The sequence below is a fragment of the Salmo salar genome, chromosome 01 (genome assembly GCF_965601325.2).
Source record: "Salmo salar chromosome 01, fSalSal1, whole genome shotgun sequence".
In the NCBI taxonomy this organism is placed as follows: Eukaryota; Metazoa; Chordata; class Actinopteri; order Salmoniformes; family Salmonidae; genus Salmo; species Salmo salar.
The window spans coordinates 464242-485350 of NC_138291.1; the positions used below are offsets into that span (position 1 = coordinate 464242).

The 21109-nt window shown below is 46.8% G+C and overlaps 1 protein-coding gene across 1 annotated transcript in view; it reads left to right on the plus strand.

Moving 5' to 3' along the window:
* LOC106560212 (fibroblast growth factor receptor 3) overlaps positions 1–13956 on the plus strand; it is a 172173-nt gene extending 158217 nt beyond the window's left edge. The window contains exons 16-18 of the mRNA XM_082956570.1: positions 10897–11034; positions 12003–12108; positions 13041–13956. Of these exons, the coding sequence (XP_082812696.1) occupies positions 10897–11034; positions 12003–12108; positions 13041–13247 (451 nt within the window). The 3' untranslated portion in view covers positions 13248–13956. The remainder of the gene's footprint in view (positions 1–10896; positions 11035–12002; positions 12109–13040) is intronic.
* Positions 13957–21109: the final 7153 nt, after the last annotated feature.

Consider the following 21109-nt stretch of genomic DNA (forward strand, 5'->3'; position numbering starts at 1 on the left):
TGTTCCGGGATTCTTCCGATGGCATTGATGAGTACACCACATCAGGCACCGGCTTTATCAATAAGTGCATCGAGGACGTTGTCCCCACAGTGACTGTACGTACATACCCTAACCAGAAGCCATGGATTACAGGCAACATTCGCACTGAGCTAAAGGTTAGAGCTGCCGCTTTCAAGTTGCGGGACTCTCACCAGAGGCTTATAAGAAATCCTGCTATGTCCTCAGACGAACCATCCAACAGGCAAAGCGTCAATACAGGACTAAGATTGAATCATACTACAGAGGCTCTGATGCTCGTCGGATGTGGCAGGGCTTGAAAACTATTACAGACTACAAAGAGAAGCACAGCTGAGAGCTGCCCAGTGACACGAGCCTACCAGACGAGCTAAATCACTTCTATTCTCGCTTCGAGGCAAATAACACTGAGGCATGCATGAGAGCATCAGCTGTTCCGGACAACTGTGTGATCACGCTCTCCAATAGCCGACGTGAGTAAGACCTTTAAACAGGTCAACATTCACAAGGCCACTGGGCCAGATGGATTACCAGGACGTGTGCGCCGGGCATATGCTGACATATTGGCAGGTGCTCCTGCTTTTCAACATGTCCCTGACTGAGTCTGTAATACCAACATGCTTCAAGCAGACCACCATACTCCCTGTGCCCAAGAACACTAAGGCAACCTGCCTAAATGACTACAGACCAGTAGCACTCACGTATGTAGCCATGAAGTGCTTTGAAAGGCTGGTAATGACTTACATTAACACAAATATCCCAGAAACCCTAGACCCACTCCTATTTGCATAGCGCTCAAACAGATCCACAGATGATGTAATCTCTATTGCACTCCACACTGCCCTTTCCCACCTGGACAAAAGGAACACCTATGTGAGAATGCTATTCATTGACTACAGCTCAGCGTTCAACACCATAGAGCCCTCAAAGCTCATCACTAAGCTAAGGATCCTGGGACTAAACACCTCCCTCTGCAACTGGATCCTGGACTTCCTGATGGGCCGCCCCCAGGTGGTGAGGGTAGGTAACAACACATCTGCTACGCTGATCCTCAACACTGGAGCCCCTCAGGGGTGCGTGCTCAGTCCCCTCCTGTACTCCCTGTTCACCCACGACTGCATGGCCAGGCACAACTCCAACACCATCATTAAGTTTGCAGACGACACAACAGTGGTAGGCCTGATCACCGACAACGACGAGACAGCCTATAGGGAGGAGGTCAGAGACCTGTCCGGGTGGTGCCAGAATAACAACCTATCCCTCAATGTGATCAAGACAAAGGAGATGATTGTGGACTACAGGAAAAGGAGGGCCGAGCACGCCCCCGTTCTCATCAACGGGGCTGTAGTGAAGCAGGTTGAGAGCTTCAAGTTCCTTGATGTCCACATCACCAACAAACTAGAATGGTCCAAACACACCAAGACAGTCGTGAAGAGGGCACGACAAAACCTATTCCCCCTCAGGAGACTGAAAAGATTTGGCATGGGTCCTCAGATCCTCAAAAGGTTCTACAGCTGCAACATTGAGAGCATCCTGACTGGTTGCATCACTGCCTGGTACGGCAGCTGCTTGGCCTCCGACCGCAAGGCACTACAGAGGGTAGTGCGTACCGCCCAGTACCTCACTGGGGCTAAGCTTCCTGCCATCCAGGACCTATATAATAGGCGGTGTCAGAGGAAGGCCCTAAAAATTGTCAAAGACCCCAGCCACCCCAGTCATAGACTGTTATCTCTGCTACCGCATGGCAAGCGGTACCGGAACGCCAAGCCTAGGACCAAAAGGCTTCTCAACAGCTTTTACCCCCCCGCCAACCCCTCTTTTACTCTGCTGCTACTCTTTGTTTATCATCTAGTCACGTTAACTATACATTCACGTACATACTACCTCAATTAGCCCGACTCACCAGTGCCCCCGCACATTGACTCTGTACCGGTACCCCCTGTATATAGCCTCCACATTGACTCTGTACCGGTACCCCCTGTATATAGCCTCCACATTGACTCTGTACCGGTACCCCCTGTATATAGCCTCCACATTGACTCTGTACCGGTACCCCCTGTATATAGCCTCCACATTGACTCTGTACCGGTACCCCCTGTATATAGCCTCCACATTGACTCTGTACCGGTACCCCCTGTATATAGCCTCCACATTGACTCTGTACCGGTACCCCCTGTATATAGCCTCCACATTGACTCTGTACCGGTACCCCCTGTATATAGCCTCCACATTGACTCTGTACCGGTACCCCCTGTATATAGCCTCCACATTGACTCTGTACCGGTACCCCCTGTATATAGCCTCCACATTGACTCTGTACCGGTACCACCTGTATATAGCCTCCACATTGACTCTGTACCGGTACCCCCTGTATATAGCCTCCACATTGACTCTGTACCGGTACCCCCTGTATATAGCCTCCACATTGACTCTGTACCGGTACCCCCTGTATATAGCCTCCACATTGACTCTGTACCGTAACACCCTGTATATAGCCTCCACATTGACTCTGTACCGTAACACCCTGTATATAGCCTCCACATTGACTCTGTACCGTAACACCCTGTATATAGCCTCCACATTGACTCTGTACCGTAACACCCTGTATATAGCCTCCACATTGACTCTGTACCGTAACACCCTGTATATAGCCTCCACATTGACTCTGTACCGTAACTCCCTGTATATAGCCTCCACATTGACTCTGTACCGGTACCCCCTGTATATAGCCTCCACATTGACTCTGTACCGGTACCCCCTGTATATAGCCTCCACATTGACTCTGTACCGGTACCCCCTGTATATAGCCTCCACATTGACTCTGTACCGGTACCCCCTGTATTTAGCCTCCACATTGACTCTGTACCGGTACCCCCTGTATATAGCCTCCACATTGACTCTGTACCGGTACCCCCCTGTATATAGCCTCCACATTGACTCTATACCGGTACACCCTGTATATAGCCTCCACATTGACTCTGTACCGGTACCCCCTGTATATAGCCTCCACATTGACTCTGTACCGGTACCCCCTGTATATAGTCTCCACATTGACTCTGTACCGGTACCCCCTGTATATAGCCTCCACATTGACTCTGTACCGGTACCCCCTGTATATAGCCTCCACATTGACTCTGTACCGGTACCCCCTGTATATAGCCTCCACATTGACTCTGTACCGGTACCCCCTGTATATAGCCTCCACATTGACTCTGTACCGTAATACCCTGTATATAGCCTCCACATTGACTCTGTACCGTAATACCCTGTATATAGCCTCCTCATTGACTCTGTACCGTAATACCCTGTATATAGCCTCCACATTGACTCTGTACCGGTACCCCCTGTATATAGCCTCCACATTGACTCTGTACCGGTACCCCCTGTATATAGCCTCCACATTGACTCTGTACCGGTACCCCCTGTATATAGCCTCAACATTGACTCTGTACCAGTACCCCCTGTATATAGCCTCCACATTGACTCTGTACCGGTACCCCCTGTATATAGCCTCCACATTGACTCTGTACCGGTACCCCCTGTATATAGCCTCCACATTGACTCTGTACCGTAACTCCCTGTATATAGCCTCCACATTGACTCTGTACCGGTACCCCCTGTATATAGCCTCCACATTGACTCTGTACCGTAATACCCTGTATATAGCCTCCACATTGACTCTGTACCGTAATACCCTGTATATAGCCTCCACATTGACTCTGTACCGTAATACCCTGTATATAGCCTCCACATTGACTCTGTACCGGTACCCCCTGTATATAGCCTCCACATTGACTCTGTACCGTAATACCCTGTATATAGCCTCCACATTGACTCTGTACCGGTACCCCCTGTATATAGTCTCCACATTGACTCTGTACCGTAATACCCTGTATATAGCCTCCACATTGACTCTGTACCGTAATACCCTGTATATAGTCTCGCTTCTGTTATTTTCACTGTCATTTTAATGTTTTCTTTTTCTTTTGCATTTCTTGACTTATCTATTGTTTGCCTAATGCCTATTTTTTCTTAAAAAATTGCACTGTTGGTTAGGGCTTGTAATTAAGCATATCACTGTTCACATGATAAACCAATCATGTGAACATGTGAACATGAAGAGATTTTTTACTCTTAAAATGTCACATACTGTACGGCCAAACTCTGATGTTATTTTCTATTGTTGTTTATTTAGATATATATAAACACAACCGTTCAAAAGTTTGGGGTCACTTTAGAAAAGTCCTGGTTTTTGAAAGCACATTTTTTGTCCATTAAAATAACATCAAATTGATCAGAAATACAGTGTAGACATAGTTAATGTTGTAAATGACTATTGTAGCTGGAAACGGCTGATTTTTTAATGGAATATCTACATAGGCGTAGAGAGGCCATTATCAGCAACCATCACTCCTGTGTTCCAATGGCACGTTGTGTTAGCTAATCCAAGTTTATCATTTTAAAAGGCTAATTGATCATAAGAAAACCCCTTTGGTTGAAAAACGAGTTTTAATGACTCCAACCTAAGTTAAACTTCCGACTTCAAATGTACTGTATGTGTGTGTGTGTATATGTGTGTGTATATATATATATATATATATATATATATATATATACTGCTCAAAAAAATAAAGGGAACACTAAAACAACACATCCTAGATCTGAATGAAAGAAATAATCTTATTAAATACTTTTTTCTTTACATAGTTGAATGTGCTGACAACAAAATCACACGAAAATAATCAATGGAAATCCAATTTATCAACCCATGGAGGTCTGGATTTGGAGTCACACTCAAAATTAAAGTGGAAAACCACACTACAGGCTGATCCAACTTTGATGTAATGTCCTTAAAACAAGTCAAAATGAGGCTCAGTAGTGTGTGTGGCCTCCACGTGCCTGTATGACCTCCCTACAACGCCTGGGCATGCTCCTGATGAGGTGGCGGATGGTCTCCTGAGGAATCTCCTCCCAGACTTGGACTAAAGCATCCGCCAACTCCTGGACAGTCTGTGGTGTAACGTGGCGTTGGTGGATGGAGCGAGACATGATGTCCCAGATGTGCTCAATTGGATTCACGTCTGGGGAACAGGCGGGCCAGTCCATAGCATCAATGCCTTCCTCTTGCAGGAACTGCTGACACACTCCAGCCACATGAGGTCTAGCATTGTCTTGCATTAGGAGGAACCCAGGGCCAACCGCACCAGCATATGGTCTCACAAGGGGTCTGAGGATCTCATCTCGGGACCTAATGGCAGTCAGGCTACCTCTGGCAAGCACATGGAGGGCTGTGCAGCCCCCCAAAGAAATGCCACCCCACACCATGACTGACCCACCGCCAAAACGGTCATGCTGGAGGATGTTGCAGGCAGCAGAACGTTCTCCACGGCGTCTCCAGACTCTGTCACGTCTGTCACATGTGCTCGGGACCGCCCTGTGAAGAGCACAGGGCGCCAGTGGCGAATTTGCCAATCTTGGTGTTCTCTGGCAAATGCCAAACGTCCTGCACGGTGTTGGGCTGTAAGCACAACCCCCACCTGTGGACGTCGGGCCCTCATACCACCCTCATGGAGTCTGTTTCTGACCGTTTGAGCAGACACATGCACATTTTTGGCCTGCTGGAGGTCATTTTGCAGGGCTCTGGCAGTGCTTCTCCTGCTCCTCCTTGCACAAAGGCGGAGGTAGCAGTCCTGCTGCTGGGTTGTTGCCCTCCTACGGCCTCCTCCACATCTCCTGGTGTACTGGCCTGTCTCCTGGTAGCGCCTCCATGCTCTGGACACTACGCTGACAGACACATCAAACCTTCTTGCCACAGCTCGCATTGATGTGCCATCCTGGATGAGCTGCACTACCTGAGCCACTTGTTTGGGTTGTAGACTCCGTCTCATGCTACCACTAGAGTGAAAGCACCCCCAGCATTCAAAAGTGACCAAAACATCAGCCAGGAAGCATAGGAACTGAGAAGTGGTCTGTGGTCCCCACCTGCAGAACCACTCCTTTATTGGGGGTGTCTTGCTAATTGCCTATAATTTCAACCTGTTGTCTATTCCATTTGCACAACAGCATGTGAAATGTATTGTCAATCAGTGTTGCTTCCTAAGTGTACAGTTTGATTTCACAGAAGTGTGATTGACTTGGAGTTACATTGTGTTGTTTAAGTGTTCCCTTTATTTTTTTGAGCAGTATATATACAAAAGTATGTATATATATATATATATACAAAAGTATATGGACACCCCTTCAAATTAGTGGATTTGTCCATTTCAGCCACACACGTTGCTGACAGGTTGAGCACACAGCCATACAAAATTGAGCACACAGCCATACAATCTCCATAGACAAACATTGGCAGTAGAATGGCCTTACCCAAGAGCTCAGTGACTTTCTAACAAGTCAGTTCGTCAAATTTCTGCCCTGTTAGAGCTGCCCCGGTCAACTGTAAGTGCTGTTATTGTGAAGTGGCAATGTCTAGGAGCAACAACTGCTCAGCCGTGAAGTGGACGCAAAAACATCCTGTGGAATTTTGCATTAGCATCGAATAGCCCCCGTGATATGCAACTTTTCAGGGAAGTTAGGAACCAAAATACACAGGCAGTTAGGAAAGCTCAGGCTAGCTTTTTCAAACAGAAATGTGTATCCTGTAGCAAAAAGTTCTGGGACACTGTAAAGTCCATGGAGAATAAGAGCACCTCCTCCCAGCTGCCCACTGCACTGAGGCTAGCTGGCCATGCTTTCCACCTGGCTACCCCTACCCCGATCAACAGCCCTGCACCCCCACAGCAACTCGCCCAAGCCTCCCCCATTTCTCCTTCACCCAAATCCAGATAGCTGATGTTCTGAAAGAGCTGCAAAATCTGGACCCCTACAAATGAGCCAGGCTAGACAATCTGGACCCTCTCTTCCTAAAATGATCTGCCGAAATTGTTGCAACCCTTACTACTCGCCTGTTCAACGTCTCTTTCGTATCGTCTGAGATCCCCAAAGATCCCCAAAGATTAGAAAGCTGCCGCGGTCATCCCCCTCTTCAAAGGGGGAGACGCTCTACACCCAAACTGCTACAGACCTATATCTATCCTACAACGCCTTTCTAAGGTCTTCGAAAGCTAAGTTAACAAACAGATTACCGACCATTTCGAATCCCACCGTGCCTTCTCCGCTATGCATTCTGGTTTCAGAGCTGGTCATGGGTGCACCTCAGCCACGCTCAAGGTCCTAAACGATATCATAACCGCCCTAACCCTAACCCTAACCCATCGATAAGAGACATTACTGTGCAGCCGTATTCATCGACCTGGTCAAGGCTTTCGACTCTGTTAATCACCACATCCTCATCGGCAGACTTAGTAGCCTTGGTTTCTCAAACGATTGCCTCGCCTGGTTTACCAACTACTTCTCTGATAGAGTTCAGTGTGTCAAATCAGAGGGCCTGTTGTCCGGACCTCTGGCAGTCTCTATGGGGGTTTCACAGGGTTCAATTCTCGGGCCGACTCTCTTCTCTGTATACATCAATGATGTCACTCTTGCTGCTGGTGATTCTCTGATCCACCTCTACGCAGACAACACCGTTCTGTATACCTCTGGCCCTTCTTTGGACACTGTGTTAAAAACCCTCCAGACGAGCTTCAATGCCGTACAACTTTCCTTCTGTGGCCTCCAACTGCTCTTAAATGCAAGTAAAACTAAATGCATGCTCTTCAACCGACTTGCTACCCGCACCTGCCCGCCCGTCCAGCATCACTACTCTGGACGGTTCTGACTTAGAATATGTGGACAACTACAATTACCTAGGTGTCTGGTTAGACTGTAAACTCTCCTTCCAGACTCACATTAAGCTTCTCCAATCCAAAATGGAATCTAGAATCGGCTTCCTATATCGCAACAAAGCATCCTTCACTCATGCTGCCAAACATACCCTCGTAAAACTGACCATCCTACCGATCCTCGACTTCGGCGATGTCATTTACAAAATAGCCTCCAACACTCTACTCAACAAATTGGATGTAGTCTATCACAGTGCCATCCGTTTTGTCACCACAGCCCCATATACTACCCACCACTGCGACCTGTACACACTCGTTGGCTGGCCCTCGCTTCATACTTGTCGCCAAACCCACTGGCTCCAGGTCATCTATAAGTCTTTGCTAGGTAAAGTCCCGCCTTATCTTAGCTCAGTGGTCACCATAGCAGCACCCACCCGTAGCACGCGCTCCAGCAGGTATATCTCACTGGTCACCCCTAAAGCCAACTCCTCCTTTGGTCGCCTTTCCTTCCAGTTCTCTGCTGCCAATGACTGGAATGAACTGCAAAAATCACTGAAGCTGGAGACTCATATTTCCCTCAGTAGCTTAAAGCATCAGCTGTCAGAGCAGATCACTGCACCTGTACATAGCCCATCTGTACATAGCCCATCTGTACATAGCCCATCTGTACATAGCCCATCTGTAAACAGCCCATCTGTAAATAGCCCATCTGTACATAGCCCATCTGTACATAGCCCATCTGTAAATAGCCCATCCAACTACCTCATCCCCATACTGTATTTATTTCTTTGTCTTGCTCCTTTGCAACCCAGTATCTCTACCTTCACATTCATCTTCTGCACATCTACCATTCCAGTGTTGAATTGGTATATTGTAATTACTTTGCCACTCACTACGGAGTTCCAAACTGCCTCTGGAAGAAAGAGTTCCAAACTGCCTTTGGAAGAAAGAGTTCCAAACTGCCTTTGGAAGCAATGTCAGCATATTAACTGTTTGTCGGGAGCTTCATGAAATGGGTTTCCATGGTCGAGCAGCCGCACACAAGCCTAAGATCACAATGCGCAATGCCAAGTGTCGGCTGGAGTGGTGTAAAGCTCACAGCCATTGGACTCTGGCTGTGAGTGATGAATCAGGCTTCACCATCTGGTAGTCTGACAGACAAATCTGGGTTTGCCAGGAGACCGCTACCTGCCCCGATGCATAGTGCCAACTGTAAAGTTTGGTGGAGGAAGAGAAATTGTCTGGGGCTGTTTTTCATGGTTCAGGCCAGTCCCCTTAGTTCCATTTAAGTGAAATCTTAAATGGAACTAACCCCCCCATCTTAAATGGGGGGGGGGGGGGGGGGGGGGGGGGTTAGAAGGATTACTTTATCCTATCCTAGGTATTCCTTAAAGAGGTGGGGTTTCAGGTGTCTCTGGAAGGTGGTGATTGACTCCGCTGTCCTGGCGTCATGAGGGAGCTTGTTCCACCATTGGGGTGCCAGAGCAGAAAACAGTTTTGACTGTGCTGAGCGGGAACTGTGCTTCCGCAGAGGTAGGGGGGCCAGCAGGCCAGAGGGGGATGAACGCAGTGCCCTTGTTTGGGTGTAGGGACTGATCAGAGCCTGAAGGTACGGAGGTGCCGTTCCCCTCACAGCTCCGTAGGCAAGCACCATGGTCTTGTAGCAGATGCGAGCTTCAACTGGAAGCCAGTGGAGTGTGCGGAGGAGCGGGGTGACGTGAGAGAACTTGGGAAGGTTGAACACCAGACGGGCTGTGGCGTTCTGGATGAGTTGTAGGGGTTTAATGGCACAGGCAGGGAGCCCAGCCAACAGCGAGTTGCAGTAATCCAGACGGGAGATGACAAGTGCCTGAATTAGGACCTGCGCCGCTTCCTGTGTAAGGCAGGGTCGAACTCTGCGAATGTTGTAGAGCATGAACCTACAGGATCGGGTCAGCGCCTTGATGTTAGCGGAGAACGACAGGGTGTTGTCCAGGGTCACGCCAAGGCTCTTAGCACTCTGGGAGGAGGACACAATGGAGTTGTCAACCGTGATGGCGAGATCATGGAACGGGCAGTCCTTCCCCGGGAGGAAGAGCAGCTCCGTCTTGCCGAGGTTCAGCTTGAGGTGGTGATCCGTCATCCACACTGATATGTCTGCCAGACATGCAGAGATGCGATTCGCCACCTGGTTATCAGAAGGGGGAAAGAAGAAGATTAATTGTGTTTCGTCTGCGTAGCAATGATAGGAGAGACCATGTGAGGATATGACAGAGCCAAGTGACTTGGTGTATAGCGAGAATAGGAGAGGGCCTAGAACAGAGCCCTGGGGGACACCAGTGGTGAGAGCACGTGGTGCGGAGACAGATTCTCGCCATGCCACCTGGTAGGAGCGACCTGTCAGGTAGGACGCAATTCAAGAGTGAGCCACGCGGGAGATGCCCAACTCGGAGAGGGTGGACCTTATATAGGACCTTATATTGACAGGTGTGTGCCTTTCCAAATCATAACCAAACAATTGGATTTACCACAGGTGGACTCCAATCAAGTTGTAGAAACATCTCAAGGATGATCAATGGAAACAGGATGCACCTAAGCTCAATTTCAGGTCTCATAGCAAAGGGTCTGAATACTTATGTAAATAAGGCTGTAACGCAATGTTCAAAAGGAAAAGGCTATTGCAACCTCTTTGCAATAAGGAATTGAGACCAAAAGCTCAAGAGAAGTTTAAAGTGTTTAATACCAGCTGAGTGAATGCATTTAGAAAGTTCACAACACATTTTAAACTCTTCCCTCCTTTTGGTGACCCCCCTCTTATAGGCATCACCTCCCCAGCTATACATTTTATGACCCCAATGAGTTTCCCTCTGGCTCCTCTGTGGAATGTCCATGGTCCTCTCTTTGTTTAGCTAGATGTCATAATCACACCCCGTCCATCTTCTGTTCTGGGCCTGAAGAGGGGGAGAGGGAGAAAGAGGAGGGGGGAGAAGGAGGAGGAGGGGGAGGAAGAGGAGGAGGCTGAACAATAGATCAGCCACATATCAGCCACATATCAGACTTTCTAAGAGCAGTGGAACTGGAAAGAAAAAACATACAACTGTACTGTGTTCCTAACCTTTGACCTATGTTCCCTCTCTCCTAGGTGGTCCTATGGGGTGCTGCTCTGGGAGATCTTTACCCTGGGAGGGTCCCCGTACCCCGGCATCCCTGTAGAGGAGCTGTTCAAACTGCTAAAGGAAGGCCACCGCATGGACAAGCCAGCCAACTGCACACATGAACAGTATGTAATGTTTATACACTATCATATCGACATGAACTCTGTAGGGGTTTAATGCATGGTGTTTGTATGAAGATATCAGTCGGATGGTATGTAATACACACTATCATATAGACATGGATCATGAGGGGGTGTTGTATTGTAACTGTTGTATCTCTGTAGATATATGATCATGAGTGTTGTATTGTAACTGTTGTATCTCTGTAGGTATATGATAATGAGGGAGTTTTGTATTGTGCCTCCCGAGTGGCGCAGTGGTCAAAGGCACTGCATCTCAGTGCTAGAGGCATCACTACAGACACCCTGGTTTGAATCCAGGCTGTATCACATCTGGCCATGATTGGGTGTCCCATAGGGCGGCGCACAATTGGCCCGGGTTTGGCCGGTGTAGGCCGTCATTGTAAATAAGAATGTGTTCTTAACTGACTTGCCTAGCTAAATAAAACATGTAATATTGTAACTGTTGTATCTCTGTAGGTATATGATCACGAGGGAGTGTTGTATTGTAACTGTTGTATCTCTGTAGGTATATAATCACGAGGGAGTGTTGTATTGTAACTGTTGTATCTCTGTAGGTATATAATCACGAGGGAGTGTTGTATTGTAACTGTTGTATCTCTGTAGGTATATAATCACGAGGGAGTGTTGTATTGTAACTGTTGTATCTCTGTAGGTATATAATCATGAGGGAGTGTTGTATTGTAACTGTTGTATCTCTGTAGGTATATAATCATGAGGGAGTGTTGTATTGTAACTGTTGTGTGTCTGTAGGTATATAATCATGAGGGAGTGTTGTATTGTAACTGTTGTATCTCTGTAGGTATATAATCATGAGGGAGTGTTGTATTGTAACTGTTGTGTGTCTCTGTAGGTATATAATCATGAGGGAGTGTTGTATTGTAACTGTTGTGTGTCTCTGTAGGTATATGATCATGAGGGAGTGTTATATTGTAACTGTTGTATCTCTGTAGATATATAATCATGAGGGAGTGCTGGCATGCTGTTCCATCTCAGAGACCTACATTCAGGCAGCTGGTGGAAGACCATGACAGGGTTCTATCCATGACCTCCATGGATGTAAGTCACAACAATTACTGTAACACTAAACCCTGATTACTGTAACCTTAACCCCAGATTACTGTAACCTTAACCCCAGATTACTGTAACCCTAACCCCATATTACTGTAACCTTAACCCCAGATTACTGTAACCTTAACCCCAGATTACTGTAACCCTAACCCCAGATTACTGTAACCTTAACCCCAGATTACTGTAACCTTAACCCCAGATTACTGTAACCCTAACCCCAGATTACTGTAACCTTAACCCCAGATTACTGTAACCCTAACCCCAGATTACTGTAACCTTAACCCCAGATTACTATTACACTAACCCCAGATTACTATTACACTAACCCCAGATTACTGTAACCCTAACCCCAGATTACTGTAACCTTAACCCCAGATTACTATAACCCTAACCCCAGATTACTATAACCCTAACCCCAGATTACTATAACCCTAACCCCAGATTACTATTACACTAACCCCAGATTACTATAACCCTAACCCCAGATTACTATAACCCTAACCCCAGATTAATGTCTTGGACTTTCTTTGACCCTCCTTAGGGGTCTCTGAGTTTACTTTCTTGGAATCGCAGATAACTTTTTGGACTCCAGTGTCCAAATAACCCTCTTTGACCCCAGTGTCCAAATAACACTGTGTTGGTTCCTTCAGGAATACCTGGACCTGTCTGTTCTAACACTGTGTTGGTTCCTTCAGGAATACCTGGACCTGTCTGTTCTAACACTGTGTTGGTTCCTTCAGGAATACCTGGACCTGTCTGTTCTAACACTGTGTTGGTTCCTTCAGGAATACCTGGACCTGTCTGTTCTAACACTGTGTTGGTTCCTTCAGGAATACCTGGACCTGTCTGTTCTAACACTGTGTTGGTTCCTTCAGGAATACCTGGACCTGTCTGTTCTAACGCTGTGTTGGTTCCTTCAGGAATACCTGGACCTGTCTGTTCCTTTTGAGCAGTACTCACCAGCCTGCCAGGACTCCAGCAGTACTTGTTCCTCAGGAGACGACTCAGTGTTCGCCCACGACCCCCTCCCAGACGAATCCTGCTTCCCCAAACTGATCCAGGGGAATGAAGCCTGTCTCCCAAACCCTGTCAAACTGCTGCAGACCAATGGGGTGATCAGGACATAGATCACCCCGTGACATCTTTGAACCCGTGACATCTTTGAACCTTGAACCTGTTCTGTTTCCATAGAAACGCAGGCACTACTTCCACAGTGCTTCAGATATGTTTCTGTTCCTACTCTTGATAGAAATTAAATACAAACTGACACGTTTTTAAAAGACTCTTTGCATTGAAGGATGGATTTGTATTTTCCTTCTTCATAATGAAAATGTATATTTTTGTACTTGGCCAGTCTTTAGTTATTGACAATCCAATGGGTCCCACCATTCCCAGTCAGCCCCTTCAGTCGACTCCTTCAGCAGGAAATAAATATAGATGGGGACGTTTCTATGCATCTTTAAAAAGTTATTATTGTAAATATATAAACTCAAATATATCATATTGTTGCCTTGTACAATTTCCTAAAATATTGTTTTTGAGTCAAAGCATTGCAATCTAAAATACACTGTCATGATTATATAATCATTTAAAGTGATACAAAATGTCAATTTTAATAATTAACGTGTATATTTGTAAAGATATTTATAGACTTAACATGTGCTTCATCTAGTTTAGAATTTTAGTACTGTCAGCAAAGATTTTTTAATTTCTTTTTTTGTAACTTATTTGACAACAGAACAACATTATTTTCACAACTGGCAGATTTTATTTCTCTCGTTTTTTTATCCATCTTTTTTCATTTACAGTAAAAAAATAAATAAAGAATGTATGAAAGATTTAAAGCAATTTTAATGAGCAGAGCAGGACAATGAAATTTAGCTCGATTGAAATTTAAATCTAGGATGTGAAACGTTATTGAGTGTTAACTTGGTTACCTTGTAGTAATAACCAGATTAAATCGGTTATCCGGCCGTGTAAATACTGCCCCCTAGCCCTAACAGGTTAACAACTTGGTTACCTTGGTTGTAAAGTTGACTTTTGCAACATCAAAGCAAAAAGTAACTATTGCTGGGCAAGAAGAAGAAGAAGAAGACGAAGCTGAGTCTCTAAACTCACTAGAGAGGATTTTAGTAAAATATTTGCTAAAAGTCACATTTATTTTTGTACATTTTACATTTTAGGTATGTTTTACCATGCTAGTTTCCCATGCTAGTTCTAGAAGTAGTTACCATGCTAGTTTCCCATGCTAGTACTAGAAGTAGTTACCATGCTAGTTTCCCATGCTAGTTCTAGAAGTAGTTACCATGCTAGTTTCCCATGCTAGTACTAGAAGTAGTTACCATGCTAGTTTCCCATACTAGTACTAGAAGTAGTTACCATGCTATCTTCCCATGCTAGTACTAGAAGTAGTTACCATGCTAGTTTCCCATGCTAGTTCTAGAAGTAGTTACCATGCTAGTTTCCCATGCTAGTACTAGAAGTAGTTACCATGCTAGTTTCCCATGCTAGTACTAGAAGTAGTTACCATGCTAGCTTCCCATGCTAGTACTAGAAGTAGTTACCATGCTAGCTTCCCATGCTAGTACTAGAAGTAGTTACCATGCTAGCTTCCCATGCTAGTACTAGAAGTAGTTACCATGCTAGTTTCCCATGCTAGTACTAGAAGTAGTTACCATGCTAGCTTCCCATGCTAGTACTAGAAGTAGTTACCATGCTAGTTTCCCATGCTAGTTCTAGAAGTAGTTACCATGCTAGTTTACCATGCTAGTACTAGAAGTAGTTACCATGCTAGTTTCCCATGCTAGTACTAGAAGTAGTTACCATGCTAGCTTCCCATGCTAGTACTAGAAGTAGTTACCATGCTAGCTTCCCATGCTAGTTCTAGAAGTAGTTACCATGCTAGTTTCCCATGCTAGTTCTAGAAGTAGTTACCATGCTAGTTTCCCATGCTAGTTCTAGAAGTAGTTACCATGCTAGCTTCCCATGCTAGTTCTAGAAGTGTTTCCAAGATGGCGTAGCAGTCGGACGTCTGTGTTTTGTCTTGTTCCATCCCGTGTATATATCGTTTTCTTCGTATATATTTTTAATCCCAATTTCCATCTACAGCCTAAACATACTCTCCTGCAACCCGCCTCACCCAATGTGGTACGGATCTGCTATTTTTACACTTTAGAACCGGAACCCCCATCAGGAGCTAGCCAGCTAACTAGCTACTAGTCAGTTAGCCACTGCTAGTGGTCATCACCGTTAACTCAGACATAAGCCAGCCTCAGCCCGGTCAATTCCTGCTAGTCTGCACAGCGCGATGTCAACATAGAGCATATCGGACTGCTTATTCTCTACCACATCTCCTGGATTCCTACCGCAAGCTCTGAACCTTTACACCAGATCATCGCAGAAAGCTAGCTGCTATCTGAGTGGCTACCCCTGGCTAACGTCTCCGTCCCGAAGCAAGCACCTGTTAGCCTGGAGCTAGCCTCGAGCTCCTGGCTAGCCAAAGAGATCGATCAGACAATTCCTGGGCTTCAATAAATCTTTTGCCAATTGGCCTGGACCCTTTGCTGCAGACATGGAGCCCTGCCGATCCATCACGACTGGTCTGCCAACGTAATCCGTCCGAGGGGGTTTCAACAGGCTCTTCCGTTGCGACGTCCCCCTGAGGCCCATCTGCTAGCCTGCTAACCCTGGCCTGCTAGCTGTCTGAATCGCTGTGTCTCCAGCTCGCCTAGCTACTCACTGGACCCTATGATCACTCGGCTACACATGCCTCTCCCTAATGTCAATATGCTTTGTCTATTGCTGGTTTTGGTTAGTGATTATTGTCTTATTTCACTGTAGAGCCTCCAGCCCTGCTCAATATTCCTTAGCTAGCCCTTATGTTCCACCACCCACACATGCAGTGACCTCACCTGGCTTAAATGGTGCCTCCAGAGACATAACCTCTCTCATCGTCACTCAATGCCTAGGTTTACCTCCACTGTACTCACATCCTACCATACCCTTGTCTGTACATTATGCATTGTATCTATTCTTCCGTGCCCAGAAATCTGCTCTTTTACTCTCTGTTCCGAATGCACGAGACGACCAGCTCTTATAGCCTTTAGCCGTACCCTTATCCTACTTCTCCTCTGTTCCTCTGGTGATATAGAGGTTCACCCAGGCCCTGTATCCCCCCAGCATCACTCCCATTCCCCAGGCGCTCTCATTTGTTGTCTTCTGTAACCGTAAAAGCCTTGGTTTCATGCATGATAACATTAGAAGCCTCCCAAAGTTTGTTTTATTCACTGCTTTAGCACACTCCGCCAACCCGGATGTCCTAGCCGTGTCTGAATCCTGGCTTAGGAAGGCCACCAAAAATCCTGACATTTCCATCCCTAACTATAACATTTTCCGACAAGATAGAACTACCAAAGGGGGCAGAGTTGCAATCTACTCCAGCGACAGCCTGTAGAGTTCTGTCTTACTATCCAGGTCTGTGCCCAAACAATTTGAGCTTCTACTTTTAAAAATCCACCTTTCCAGAAACAAGTCTCTCACTGTTGCCGCCTGTTATAGACCCCCCTTCAGCCCCCAGCTGTGCCCTGGACACCATATGTGAATTGATCGCCCCCGATCTATCTTCAGAGTTCGTACTGTTAGGTGACCTAAACTGGGACATGCTTACTCCCCGGCCGTCCAACAATCTAAGCTAGATGCCTAGAACCAATTATCAAGAAACCTACCAGGTACAACCCTAAATCCGTAACCATGGGCACCCTCAGATATTATCCTGACCAACTTGCCCTCTAAATACACCTCTGCTGTCTTCAACCAGGATCTCAGCGATCACTGCCTCATTGCCTGCGTGCGTAATGGGTCCACGGTCAAATGACCACCCCTCATCACAGTCAAACGCGCCCTAAAACACTTCAGCGAGCAGGCCTTTCTAATTGACCTGGCCCGGGTATCCTGGAAGGATATTGACCTCATCCCGTCAGTAGAGGATGCCTGTTTGCTCTTCAAAAGTGCTTTCCTCACCATCTTAAATAAGTATGCTCCTTTCAAAAAATGTAGAACTAAGAACATATATGGCCCTTGGTTCACCCCAGACTTGACTGCACTTGACCAGCACAAAAACTTCCTGTGGCGTACTGCATTAGCATCGAATAGCCCCTGTCATATGCAACTTTTCAGGGAAGTCAGGAACCAATATACTCAGTCAGTTAGGAAAGCTCAGGCTAGCTTTTTCAAACAGACTGTAAAGTCCATGGATAATAAGAGCACCTCCTCTCAGCTGCCCACTGCACTGAAGATAGGAAACACTGTCACCACCGATAAATCTACAATAATCGATCATTTCAATAAGCGTTTTTCTATGGCTGGCCTTACTTTCCACCTGGCTACCCCTACCCCAGCCAACAGCTCTGCATCCCCTGCAGAAACTTGCCCAAGCCCCCCCCTCCCCCGCTTCTCCTTCACCCAAATCCAGACTGCTGATATTCTGAAAGAGCTGCAAAATCAGGATCCCTACAAATCAGCTGGCCTAGACCCTCTTTCTAAAATGGTTGCAACCCCTATTACTAGCCTGTCCAACCTCTTTCATATCATCTGAGATCTATAAAGATTGGAAAGCTGCCGCAGTCATCCCCCTCTTCAAAGGGGGTGACACTCTCGACCCAAACTGTTACAGACCTATATCCATCCTGCCCTGCCTTTCTAAAATCTTCGAAAGCCAAGTTAATAAACAGATCACTGACCATTTCGAATGCCACTGTACCTTCTCCACTATGCAATTTGGTTTCCGAGCTGGTCATGTGTGCACCTCAGCCATGCTCAAGGTCCTAAACGATATCATATCGCCATCGATAAAAGACAGTACTGTGCAGCCGTCTTCTTCGACCTGGCCAAGGCTTTTGACTCTGTCAATCCCCTCGTTCTTATCGACAGACTCAATAGCCTTGGCTTCTCAAATGACTGCCTCGCCTGGTTCACCAACTACTTCTCTGATAGAGTTCAGTGTGTCAAATTGGAGGGCCTGTTGTCTGGACCTCTGGCAGCCTCTATGGGGGTGCCACAGGGTTCAATTCTCGGGCCGACTCTCTTCTCTGTATATATCAATGCTGCTGGTGATTCTCTGATCCATCTCTACGCAGACGACACCATTGTGTATACATCTGGCCCTTCTTTGGACACTGTGTTAACAAACCTCCAAACGAGCTTCAACGCCATACAACTCTCCTTCCGTGGCCTCCATCTGCTTTTAAATGCTAGTAAAACTAAGCGCATGCTCATCAACTGATCGCTGCTCGCACCCTCCCGCCCAACTAGCGTCACTACTCTGGACGGTTCTGACCTAGAATATGTGGACAACTACAAATACCTAGGTGTCTGGTTAGACTGTAAACTCTCCTTCCAGACTCACATTCAGCATCTCCAATCCAAAATTAAATCTAGAATCAGCTTCCTATTTCACAACAATGCCTTCTTCACTCATTCAGCCAAACATACCCTCGTAAAACGGACTATCCTACCCATCCTTGACTTCGGGCAATGTAATTTACAAAATAGTCTCCAAAACTCTACTCAGCAAACTGAATGCAGTCTATCACAGTGCCGGCCATTTTGTCACCAAAGCCCCATATACTACCCACCACTGCGACCTGTATGCTCTCGTTGGCTGGCCCTCACTACATATTCGTCGCCAAACCCACTGGCTCCAGGTCATCTTTGCTAGGTAAAGCCCCGCCTTATCTCAGCTCACTGGTCACCATACCAACACCCACCCGTAGCACGTGCTCCACCAGGTATATCTCACTGGTCATCCCCAAAGCCACACTTCCTTTGGCCGCCTTTCCTTCCAGTTCTCTGCTGTCAATGACTGGAATGAATTGCAAAACTCCCTGAAGGTGGAGTCTTATATCTCCCTCTCTAACTTTAAGCATCAGCTGTCAGAGCAGCTTACCGATCACTGTACCTGCACACAGCCAATCTGTAAATAGCCCACCCAACTACCTCATCCCATGATCTCATGATTGAGGTAGTATGTACATGTAGATATGGTTAAAGTGACTATGCATATATGATGAGCAGAGAGTAGCAGTAGCGTAAAAGAGGGGTTGGCGGGTGGGTGGTGGGACACAATGCAGATAGCCCGGTTAGCCAATGTGCGGGAGCACTGGTTGGTCGGCCCAATTGAGGTAGTACATGAATGTATAGTTAAAGTGACTATGCATATATGATAAACAGAGAGTAGCAGCAGCAGCGTAAAAAGAGGGTTTGGGGGTGGTGGGGGGGGGGGGTGGGGGGGGGGGGGGGGGAGGTGCACACAATGCAAATAGTCTGGGTAGCCATTTGATTACCTGTTCAGGAGTCTTATGGCTTGGGGGTAAAAATTGTTGAGAAGCCTTTTTGTCCTAGACTTTGCACTCCGGTACTGCTTACCATGCGGTTGTAGAGAGAACAGTCTATGACTGGGGTGGCTGGGGTCTTTGACAATTTTTAGGGCCTTCCTCTGACACCCCTTGGTATATAATTCCTGGATGGCAGGCAGCTTAGCCCCAGTGATGTACTGGGCCGTACGCACTACTCTCTGTAGTGCCTTGCAGACGGAGGCCGATGCAGTTGTCGTACCAGGCAGTGATGCAACCAGTCAGGATGCTCTCGATGTTGCAGCTGTAGAACCTTTTGAGGATCTCAGGACCCATGCCAAATCTTTTTCGTTTCCTGAGGGGGAATTGGCTTTGTTGAGACTGGGGACAACAAGGAGTCATCAGGCCAGGTAGTCCTGAGGCATGGTCCTTGGGACCAGGTCCTCCGAGAGAGAGAGAGAAAGAGAAAGGAGAAAATTTGAGAGAGCATACTTAAATTCACACAGGACACCGGATAAGACAGGAGAAATACTCCAGATAAAACAGACTGACCCTAGCCTCCCGACACATAAACTACTGCAGCATAAATACTGGAGGCTGAGACAGGAGAGCTCGGGAGACACTGTGGCCCTGTCTGACGATACCCCTGGACAGGGCCAAACAGGCAGGATATAACCCACTTTGACAAAGCACAGCCCCCACACCACTAGAGGGATGTCTTCAACCACCAACGTACCATCCCGGGACAAGGCCGAGTATAGCCCACAAAGATCTCCGCCATGGCACAGCCCAAGGGGGGGCGCCAACCCAGACAGGAAGACCACGTCAGTGACGCACCCCTCCTAGGGACGGCATGGAAGAGCACCAGTGAGCCAGTGACTCGGCCCCTGTAATAGGGTTGGAGGCAGAGAATCCCAGTGGAGAGAGGGGAACCGGCCAGGAAGAGACAGCAAGGGCGGTTCGTTGCTCCAGCCTTTCCGTTCACCTTCACACTCCTGGGCCAGACTATACTTAATCATAGGACCTACTGAAGAGATAAGTCTTCAATAAAGACTTAAAGGTCGAGACCGAGTCTGCGTCTCTCACATGGATAGGCAGACCATTCCATAAAAATGGAGCTCTATAGGCTAAAGCCCTGCCTCCAGCTGTTTGCTTAGAAATTCTAGGGACAGTAAGGAGGCCTGCGTATTGTGACCGTAGCGTACGTGTAGGTATGTACGGCAGGACCAAATCGGAAAGATAGGTAGGAGCAAGGCCATGTAATGCTTTGTAGGTTAGCAGTAAAACCTTGAAATCAGCCCTTGCCTTAACAGGAAGCCAATGTAGAGAGGCTAGCACTGGAGTAATATGATCACATTTTTTGGTTCTAGTCAAGATTCTAGCAGCCGTGTTTAGCACTAATTGAAGTTTATTTAGTGCCTTATCCGGGTAGCTGGAAAGTAGAGCATTGCAGTAGTCTAATCTAGAAGTGATAAAAGCATGAATAAATGTTTCAGCATAATTTTTGGACAGAAAGTTTCAGACTTTTGCAATGTTACGTAGATAGAAGAAAGCTGTCCTTGAAACAGTCTTGATATGTTCGTCAAAAGAGAGATCAGGATCCAGAGTAACGCCGAGGTCCTTCACAGTTTCATTTCAGA